Source organism: Aegilops tauschii, chromosome 1 (assembly GCF_002575655.3).
Source record: "Aegilops tauschii subsp. strangulata cultivar AL8/78 chromosome 1, Aet v6.0, whole genome shotgun sequence".
Classification (NCBI taxonomy): Eukaryota; Viridiplantae; Streptophyta; class Magnoliopsida; order Poales; family Poaceae; genus Aegilops; species Aegilops tauschii.
Window position 1 is genome coordinate 310908714 of NC_053035.3, and position 10810 is coordinate 310919523.

Genomic DNA, 10810 nt, shown 5'->3' on the forward strand with positions numbered 1-10810 from the left:
GTAAATTCCAACAATTGACACATCATGGACTTCTTCATCCTATGCTCTGATGATGTTGTCTAAGGACATGCAGTCGCCTCGTGGAAGTCACTAAAAAGGAAGCGCGATGGGGAGGAGAGGAAGAGATGGAGCGGACGCTAGGATCCTATAGAGAGGAACTGCGATACGAAGGAGAGCAAAAGAAGTATCCGACGATAGGGGAAGGAAAAACACAATTCAACACCTTTTATATCAGCGATAAAAGTCATCTAGTGTTGTTGTCAGCGGAGTCCCTTGTCCATCCATGTATGAATAGCGGCATACCCAATTCCGCAAAGTGATGAGGGAGATGACGCAATTAGCTTGTGTATTTGCGCTCGGCTTTGCTACTTTCCTTTTAGTATAAAAGTAAATTGGAATTGGTCACTCGTTTGCTTCTAGCAATGGCCTTGTTTTATACAACCTCTTATTATAGAAATTTGAGTTTTTTTTTTCAAATTGAACATCTTTTGAAATCCAGGAATATTTTTCAAATTCATGAACAATATTTTTAAACCCAAAACCTTTATTAATATTAAATATTTTTGAAATTTAAAACATTTTTTCAAACATGTGATCATATTTTGGATTTTGAATCATTTTTCAAATTCGCATTCTTTTAAATTCGGAATAATTTTGAAATCTGGAACATTTTTAAAATCCGTGAACATTTTTTTATTCCATTTTTGAAATTTGAATCATGTTTATTTTTTTTAATTCAAAGAATTTTTTAAATCTAGGAAGTGTTCGTGAAAGTTTTAACCTTTTCCAAGTTCACAAACATTTTTTAATTTGGAGTGCTTTTGAAATTTGGAACATTTTCTGAAATCCAGGACCATTAATCTCGTAGATATTTTTTGGATTTCGAAGCATTTTTCAAATTCACGAATATTTTCTGGAGTAATAACCATCTTTTCGAATTTTTTAGACTAACAAAAATGTGAACAGTTCTCAGAGTTAAGAAAGCAAATGTGTCTCGCTTGTAGCAATGGCCCTTGTTTTATACAACCTCTTATTATAGAAATTTGAGTTTTTTTTTCAAATTGAACATTTTTTGAAATCCAGGAATATTGTTCAAATTCATGAACAATATTTTTAAACCCAAAACCGTTTTTAATATTGAATATTTCGAAATTTACAAAAAAAATTCAAACATGTGATCATATTTTTGAATTTGAATCATTTTAAAATTCGGAATAATTTTGAAATCTGGAACATTTTTCAAATCCGTGAACATTTTTTTGATTCCATTTTTTGAAATTTGAATCATGTTTATTTTTTTTAATTCAAAGCATTTTTTTAATATAGGAAGTGTTCGTGAAAGTTTTAACCTTTTCCAAGTTCACGAACATTTTTTTAATTTGGAGTGCTTTTGAAATTTGGAACATTTTCTGAAATCCAGGACCAATAAACTCGTAGATATTTTTTGAATTTCGAAGCATTTTTCAAATTCACGAATATTTTCTGGAGTAACAACCATCTTTTCGAATTTTTTAGACTTAAAAAAATGTGAACAGTTCTCAGAGTTAAGAAAGCAAATGTGTCTCGCTTGTAGCAATGGCCCTTGTTTTATACAACCTCTTATTATAGAAATTCGAGTTTTTTTTTCAAATTGAACATTTCTTGAAATACAGGAATATTGTTCAAATTCATGAACAATATTTTTAAACCCAAAAACTGTTTAAATATTGAATATTTTCGAAATTTAAAACATTTTTTCAAACATGTGACCATATTTTGGAATTTGAATCATTTTTAAAATTCGCATTCTTTAAATCGGAATAATTTTGAAATCTGGAACATTTTTCAAATCATTGAGCATTTTTTCGATTCTATTTTTTGAAATTTGAATCATGTTTATTTTTTAATTCAAATCATTTTTTAAATCTAGGAAGTGTTCGTGAAAGTTTTAACCTTTTCCAAGTTCATGGACATTTTTTAATTTGGAGTGCTTTTGAAATTTGGAACATTTTCTGAAATCCAGGACCATTAATCTCGTAGATATTTTTTAAATTTCAAAGCATTTTTCAAATTCACGAATATTTTCTGGAGTAACAACCATCTTTTCGATTTTTTAGACTTAAAAAATGTGAACTGTTCTCAGAGTTAAGAAAGCAAATGTGTCTTGCTTGTAGCAATGGCCCTTGTTTTATACAACCTCTTATTATAGAAATTTGAGTTTTTTTTTCAAATTGAACTTTTTTGAAATCCAGGAATATTGTTCAAATTCATGAACAATATTTTCAAACCCAAAAACTGTTTAAATATTGAATATTTTCGAAATTTAAAACAATTTTTCAAACTTCTGATCATATTTTGGAATTTGAATCTTTTTTAAAATTCGCATGCTTTAAATTCGGAATAATTTTGAAATCTGGAACATTTATCAAATCATTGAACATTTTTTCGATTCCATTTTTTGAAATTTAATCATGTTTATTTTTTTAATTCAAATCATTTTTTAAACCTAGGAAGTGTTCGTGAATGTTTTAACCATTTCCAAGTTCACGGACATTTTTTAATTTGGAGTGCTTTTGAAATTTGGAACATTTTCTGAAATCCAGGACCATTAATCTCGTAGATATTTTTTAAATTTCGAAGCATTTTTCAAATTCATAAATATTTTCTGGAGTAACAACCATCTTTTCGATTTTTTAGACTTAAAAAATGTGAACAGTTCTCAGAGTTAAGAAAGCAAATGTGTCTCGCTTGTAGCGAGAGTAACGGACAACCCTATTCGACGTATTTTGCGGGGATTTCCTAAACGGCGCCTTTAGCGCCCGTTTCTTTGCTGTTCGCAAACGGGCGCACACCCCAGGTGCTGCGCTGGGCCGGCCCGTTGTCCCTTTTTCGAAAGGAGGCAGAGCAAATAAGGTGCGAGGCGGGTATTCGATCTCAGGTTCTGCAGGCTGTGAGATCAACGCACCAACCACTGAGCCAAGAGGGCGGATGCGCCAACATACTTCTTTCTTTCTATTTGTTCTTTTTCAAGGTCGTTAATCCTCCAGTTTGGGAAACTTCTCCCAAACCTGTCTTCATTGATTTGGAACGGGTTTTTCTACTCCCTCCGTTCCTAAATATAGAGTGTATAGTTTTTGGCACGGAAACTAAAAAACGCACTTGGAGGGAAAATTTCACAAGTTTTGGGCGAGATTACACCTGACTAATTGACATGAGAAAATAGAGGAGCTTGCCTAATATAGGGAAATGTAATCAAATCCTTAAAAGAATATCCAAACGAGTGGTGCAACACAATACACCTTATATTTTAGAGTTTTTCTTAAAAATCTATACACCCTATATTAAGGAACGGAGGGAGTATTATTTGTTTACTTTTCTCTTTCCATTTTGTGTTTCTTTTTTGTTTTTACTAAATGCGTGAACTTTTTACAATTTGTGTTTTTTATTCAAAATTGTGAACTTTTTTCGAAATCGACGAACTATTTTTCAAAATTGATGAACATTTTTTGAAATTGATGATTTTTTTCAAATCGGTGAACTTTTTTAACAAATCAATGAACTTTTTTTCGAAATCGATGAACTTTTTTCGAAATCGGTGAACTTTTTTAACAAATCGATGAACTTTTTTAACAAATCAATGAACTTTTTTTCAAAATAAATGAACTTTTTTCAAATCAATGAACTCTTTTTTCATATCGATGAACTTTCTTTTCAAAATCGATGAACTTTTTTCAAAACTTGATGTTTTTTTAGAATGAACGGTTTTTTCTCAATATATTTTCAAATAAATCATATATAAAAAACGCTAAAATAAATGGCACTTGTGCAATAATTTTGCGCGGCTACAGGTGTTCTTAAATGTTCCGACCTGCAATTCATCACTAGCGGGTCGTAGGCCGAGTGATTATCCGTGCTCGGTCCTGGTTGGCGCGGCGGGAGTTCGATTCTCGTATGCAACCTCTTTTTGGGGGGTTTTTTGCGCTACCAACGGCGAACGGTCTTCGCGTGCGATCAAATGAAAGCTTTGCTGGGCTGGCCCAATAAAATCGCCTACGAGCGCCAGGAAGCCGAACCGGCGCAGGGGACCTCTAGTGGCCGGCCAGCAAACCTTCGCTCAATCGCCTCTCAGGTCTCCGTTAGAGGCTAAAAATAGATATGCGGGAAGAGGGATTCGAATTCGGTATCTCGTGCTTCACAAAGCGGTGAATGAACCACTACGCCATGCAGGGGACCTCTAGTGGCCGGCCAGCAAACCTTCGCTCAATCGCCTCTCAGGTCTCCGTTAGAGGCTAAAAATAGATATGCGGGAAGAGGGATTCGAATTCGGTATCTCGTGCTTCACAAAGCGGTGAATGAACCACTACGCCATGCACCAATCTACGCTAACAATCTTCGTCTGCTTTCTTTTATTATTCCTCCAACTCGCTAAGCCCCAAGTGTGGGAAGCTTTCCAAACCATTTTTTTTCTTTTTCTCTCTTTTTCTGTAACGGTTTTTTTACGCCTTGTTTCTAAAAAAATAAAGTAAAACTTTTTTAAGAAAAAAGAATGAAGATTCATTGGTTTTTTTAAGTTCATCAAAATTGAAGAAAGTTCATCGAATCTGAAAAAAAATTCATTAAATTTGAGAAAAGTTCATCATAATTAGAAAAGGTTCACCGAATCTAAAAAAAGTTCGTCGCTTTTCAAAAAAATTCAGCGGATTTGAAAAAAAATCATCATTTTTTCTAAAAAAAACTCATCAAAATTGAAAAAGGTTCATTGAATTTGGAGAAGGTTCACCGTATTTAAAACTTTCATCAAAATTGGAAAAAAAGTTCTTCGAATTTGAAAAAAAGTTCATCAAATTAGGAAAAAGTTCATCAAACTGAAAAAGTTCAACGCATTTGAAAAAAAGTTCATCGAATTAGGAAAAAGTTCATCAAACTGAAAAAGTACATCGCATTTGAAAAAGTTCATCGAATTTAAAAACGTTCATCAAATTTGAAAAAAAGTTCATCGCATTTGAAAAAGTTCATCAAACTGAATTTTTTTATCGAATTTGAAAAAAGGTTCATCGCATTTGCAAAAAGTTCATTGAATTTTAAAAAAGTTCATTGAATTTAAAAAAGTTCATCAATTTTGAAAAAAAACACCGATTTGAAACGAGTTCACGCATTAAAGAAAAATAAAAAATAATCAGGAAAACAAACATTTTTTTTATCCTTCGGAAAGGGGAGTCGCTAAAGGCGCCGAATAGGATCTGGCCCCATTTCGCGTCAAACTGTCTGCAAATAGCACATGCGAGATGACCTGGTGATAAATTTGGGCTGGCCCATCACAGCTTTTTCAGGTTCCAGTTTCGGGAACCTTCTAGAGGGTTCCCTGCCGGTTTTTATTGGTTTTGGGACCTTCTAGAAGGTTTCTGAACATGCTTTTTTATTTACCTTTTTCGTTTTTCTTTTTCCTATTTCCCCCTTTTCCTTTTTTGATTCTTTTTACTTTCTTTTGTTTTCATCTATTCTTTTCATGTTTATTTCTTTTCTCAACAAATATTCAGAAATTTAAATTTCTTCCCATGTTTACAAATATGTTCGTTTTTCCGGAAATTGTTCCTGTTTTCAAATTTTACAAAAACTTCCAAATTGTTTTAGTATTTCAAACTCTGTTTACTTCTTTTCAAAAAATGTTCGAACTGTTTTTAAAAATTGAATTCCTGAAAATGTTCACAATATTCTATTTTGCTCACAAGTTCGAAAAATGTCCGTGGATTCGGAAAATGTTCCTATTTACATAAACTAATCTTGACTACAAAATTTGTTTGAAAACTCAAAAAATATTTTGGGAATTTCACAAAATATTCGCATTTAAAACAAAAATCATTTCGCAAAAGTTCACATGTTTTCAAATTTTGTTCACAAATTCAACAAAAATCACGTTTACGTAATTTGTTTGCAAATTGAAAAAATGTTCAGTAGAATTTCCTAATATTTTTGCGTTTTAAACAAAATGCTCAAAATTTCGAGGATTTTTTAATTTTGTTCTTGTTTTTTCTAAAAATGTTCGCATTTGGAAAATTTTATTCGATGTTTCAAATAATGTTCTTGTTTTAAGTAGAGTTCCTTTTTTTACAAAATATGTTTGAGATTCCCAAAAAAATGTTCGAGTTCGTAAAGGTTTGTTAGCAAATTTAGAAAATGTTTGTTTTCCTAAATATATTAACTTATGTGCAAAAGGAAACCACGTTCGAGTTTTTTAAAATACTTTATTTTCGTTTGCCTCCTGTAGTTCATATTAACTGAGCTGCCATTTTACGCAAACAAGTCAGTGAACACATTCTCTAGCTACGTGGATTAGTTTCTGGAGGTCGTAGGTTCCATACCATTCACGCACGTTTTGGGGAATTTTTTGCTAGTTGTTCTCTAAATTTTGCCTTTGTCGTTCTCTTCTTTAGGTATCGCGTTACAAAATTTACATTGGAGTGAGCCTGTCGCACTGGCTAACTGCGCGGTCCTGTTGCCAGTTTTTGATGATTTTTCACGGCACGCTACCATAAATGAGCCGACCTAGGTCAGTCATCCCCTGTGCGAATCATCGACTGTTTGCCGCAATAAGCGGCGTATAGGAAGTCCCGAGACTAGCAATCTGTCTCGCCAAAATGTTTCCTGCAGCGCACACGGGGATGGCCCAATCATCGACTGTTCGCTGATGTGTACGTTCGGTTGTTTTAATTCATTTTATTTATTTTCCGTTTTCCTTTTTTGTTTGGTTTTCTTATTTCTTCTTCAGTTTTCTTTTTGTCATTATACTTCTTTTATTTCTTCTGTTTTGCTTTGGTTTCTCTTTGTTTCTTTCATTGTTGTCATAGATTTTTCTTTCTTTCCTCATTTTCCTCCATTTTTTCTTTGGTTTTTTCCTTATTTCTTAATATTCAAAAAATTTATTTGTTTGTCTTTGTTTCTTTATGGTTTTCATTGTTCCATTCCTTCGCACTTCTTTCTTTTGTTTCATTTGTTTCTTTGTCTATTTTTATTGGTGTTCTTTGTTTGTTTTGGTTCTCATTCTTCATTTTTCCTATACGTCAAGAATATTTTTCTAATACATATTTAATATTTTTAATACATTTTCAATATTTGTTTCTCTACATATTTTAAATACAATATTATTATTTTTAATAAATGAGCAACATGTTTTTAAACAGATTTGAACATTTCGAAATGCCTGATTAACAATTTTCAAATACAATGTTAGTACTTTTAATACATGCTCAATATTCTTTATACAAGTTTAACATTTTTAAAATAATTTATTAATATTTTCTGAATACATAGTCACAAAACATATACACATTTAACAGTTTTTAAATGTTTTATTAGCATTTCTCAAATTCTTGACTAATTTTTTTAAATACATTATCAAATATTTTACGTACACATTATACTTGTTTTGTATACACGAGAAACATTTATTGTTTACACGTTTCACATTTTTTAAATATGTGGTTAACATTATTTTCAAATGCTTTTATGTAAAGTATTTTTTTATATATTTATTTGGAATATTTGGAAGCATAAACAAAAGTAAAAATTAAAACAGAAAAACAATATTTGGAATATATTTGACAGTATACAAAATAATAATAAATTAAAGCAAAAAATAGAAAAACGTGAAAAAACGAGGCTATGGCCTCCCGTGCGCCTGGGTCGGCCCATCTCGCGCCTCCTTCAGGTGAGGTTTCCCTTTGTCTCGTGTGAAGCGAGTCATAGAGGCGCTTGGGAAATCACCTAATATTGCCTCCTTCTCTAGCTTTGAAAGGATTCGGGCTCTGAGGAGCAATCTGGATCAACGAACTCTTTACTAAGACTAGCCACAATGGGTAATAACATAGAGTAGTAACATGGGCATGTTACTACTCTATGTTACTACCTCTATAGTGGGGAGTAACATATGTGTAGTAACATGCATCACTTCATTTATTATGCTATAGACTCATTTTGCCTTGATATGTGTGATGTTACACATACTAGTAGTAACTAGCTATGTTACCACATGCCTCTCTTTTTTCGTTTATTACTTGCCACATCATCTATTTTATCTAGATATATGTGATGTTACTACCTATGTTACTCCCACTGTGGGTAGTCTAAGGTTTTACGGATCAACCCAACATGGCACTCTCGGATTTGACGTTGGTTTGGGTACTTGGCCCACCCTCCTGAAATTCCGGGGGGGGGGGGGGGGGGAGGGGTGGTTAGTTTGCACCCGTATCCGTTGTTCTTTTATTTTTGGGCTTTGAGCCAGTTACGACCTTTCTACGTGTGTAATCGAACAACCTCCTGACAGTATAACTGGCCGGGCCAATCAGACCGACCCACGAGCACGCTGGCACGACCTGCCATGGGCCAGGCACGACACAGGCTAAACGGGCCGTGCCTGGGCCTCGAGGCTGGGAACATGGGGTCGGCATGGCACGGCCCAATTATTATTTTTCATTTTTCCAGAAAATATATATTACAACCCAATAGGCCGAAAAACATGCGCCCCGGTGTGCTAAACGTGCCATGGGCCGGCCTTTTTAATAACCAGGCCGTGCCTGGGCCGAGGAGTGACGCATCTGGGCCGGCACGGCACGGCGCCACGGCGGGCCGGGCCGTGCCAGGCACGATTAGCACGGGCCAGGCCGTGCCGGGCCTTTTGGCCAGCTCTGCCTGACAGTTACACGAGAACCGGCCTGGCCCGTTTGGCCAGCTCTGCCTGACAGTTACACGAGAACCCCACTCTGTCTGTGTCTCTCTCACTGACTCGCCCCACTCCCCCAACCCCAAGATGCCCAATTCTCTCCTGCTCCTCCTCCTCCTCGTCCTCCGCGCAGTCACCGGAGACGCCGCCGCCGATTCGGCAGACCCCTGCGCGGGCCGCAGGATCCACATCCGGGACTTGCCCCCGCGCTTCAACACGCACCTCTTTCGCCACTGCGACGCCGCCTTCCCGCTCGCCGACCCGTCCTCGTCGGCCACCTCCACGCCGACCTGCGAGTCGCTCGCCAACCACGGGCTCGGCCCGCGCACCCACGCCCGCAGCTGCTCCTGGTACCGCACGGACGCGCGCCTCCTCGAGCCCTTCTTCCACCGCCGACTCCTCGAGCGCCGCTGCCTCGTCGCCGACCCTGGCCTCGCCGACGCCGTCTTCCTCCCGTACTACGCGGCGCTCGACTCTATCCCCTACGTGCTCGACCCCTCGCTCCTCAACTCCTCCGCGCTTCACGGCGCGTCCCTTGCCCAGTTCCTGGCGCGCGACCGGCCCCAGATCCTGGCGCGTCGGCATGGGCACGACCATTTCATGGTCCTCGGCGGGTCCGCGTGGGACCACTCGCAGCCGCCGCGCGCGGAGCCCCGGCTGCTGGGCACCACGTCGCTGGTCAGGCTGCCGGAGTTCGAGAACTTCACGTTCCTGGCGCTCGAGTCGCGCTCGTGGCCGTGGCAGGAGCACGCGATCCCGCACCCGACGTCTTTCCACCCGGCTTCGCTCCCGCGGCTGGAGGCCTGGCTTGCGCGCGCGCGGCGCTCCCGCCGCACCACGCTGATGCTCTTCGCCGGCGGCGTCTCGCGCCCGTCCAGGCCCAACATCCGGGGCTCCATCCTCGCCGAGTGCGCGAACCGCACTGACGCGTGCGTCGTCGTGGACTGCTCGGCCGGCAAGTGCTCCCACGACCCCGTCCGGTACATGCGCCCGATGCTGGGTGCCAAGTTCTGCCTGGAGCCGCCGGGGGACACGCCGACGCGGCGGTCCACGTTCGACGCCATACTCGCCGGGTGCGTGCCGGTGTTCTTCGAGGACGCCGCGGCGAGGCGGCAGTACGGCTGGCACCTTCCCCCCGGGCGGTACGACGAGTTCTCCGTGTACATACAGAAGGAGACGGTGGTGCTCGGGGGCGTGAAGATCGCCGAGACGCTGGCGGCCGTGCCCGAGGCGGAGGTGCGGAGGATGCGGGAGCGCGCGCTGGAGATGGCGCCCAGGGTGCTGTACCGGAGGCACGGGAGCACCGCAGAGCTGAGAGAGGCGGGCAAGGACGCGGTGGACCTCGCCGTGGACGGCGCGCTCCGGAGGATACGCAGGCGGGCTCGCGCGCTGGAGGAAGGCCAGCCGGAGAGGATATACGCGCAGGAGGACGACAGTGTCGACGCGTAGGACTACGAAATGTCAAATGAAAAGCTCTTGAAGACATTCTCTTGGTCCGGATTTGGGCATTTTTATATCGTGCAGTCCGCAGTTTACCTGCATCTTTCGCTTTGAAGAGTGTACATTTGCTATGTCATCCACGAGATTTGTTCTTGTAAATGTGGGCAAGTCATTTGCATTTTCAAGTCATTTGCATTTGCTATGGTTCAAGTCTGTATTTTCATGGTTTAGAGCAAACTGGTTATGATCACATTCACATACTACTTTTTGCGGGATAATAGTAGGTATTTATTCCTCAAGAATAGTGTTGCTGCTAATACAATCTTTTTGACGCTGTCTGGAACACGGTGCAATCAGCACGGTGCTACCTCTAGATCTCCCTGCTATTGGACCTTACGAGGTAGCAATTGACATAAGAATTTATGTAAGCCTGGGATATATTTTAATGCTTTCTACGTGATTCACATAACAAGTCAAGCAACTGTGCATATTACTCTTTCTTAAATTCTGAGAAGTATTTTCCACTGCAACCGAATAAGATTATGCCATTGGTTTTTCGGTTAGAGTTAGGGCAACTCCAACGCGCTGACGCAAACGGACGTGTTTTTTGTCCGCTTTTTGTCCGTTTGGATCGGCTGGAGGTGTGATGTTCGGCCGTGTCCGCTCAAATCTGCC

General features: G+C 39.5%; 1 protein-coding gene across 1 annotated transcript; it reads left to right on the forward strand.

Moving 5' to 3' along the window:
- Positions 1-8427: 8427 nt before the first annotated feature.
- On the forward strand, positions 8428-10305 carry LOC109770170 (probable xyloglucan galactosyltransferase GT19). The gene has a single exon (XM_020328881.4). The coding sequence runs from the start codon at positions 8783-8785 to the stop codon at positions 10142-10144; it is 1362 nt and encodes a 453-aa protein (XP_020184470.1). The 5' UTR covers positions 8428-8782; the 3' UTR covers positions 10145-10305.
- Positions 10306-10810: the final 505 nt, after the last annotated feature.

Bases quoted from the DNA above. Each gene is read 5' to 3' on its own strand.
- LOC109770170 (XM_020328881.4), top strand. From the start codon at position 8,783: ATGCCCAATTCTCTCCTGCTCCTCCTCCTCCTCGTCCTCCGCGCAGTC.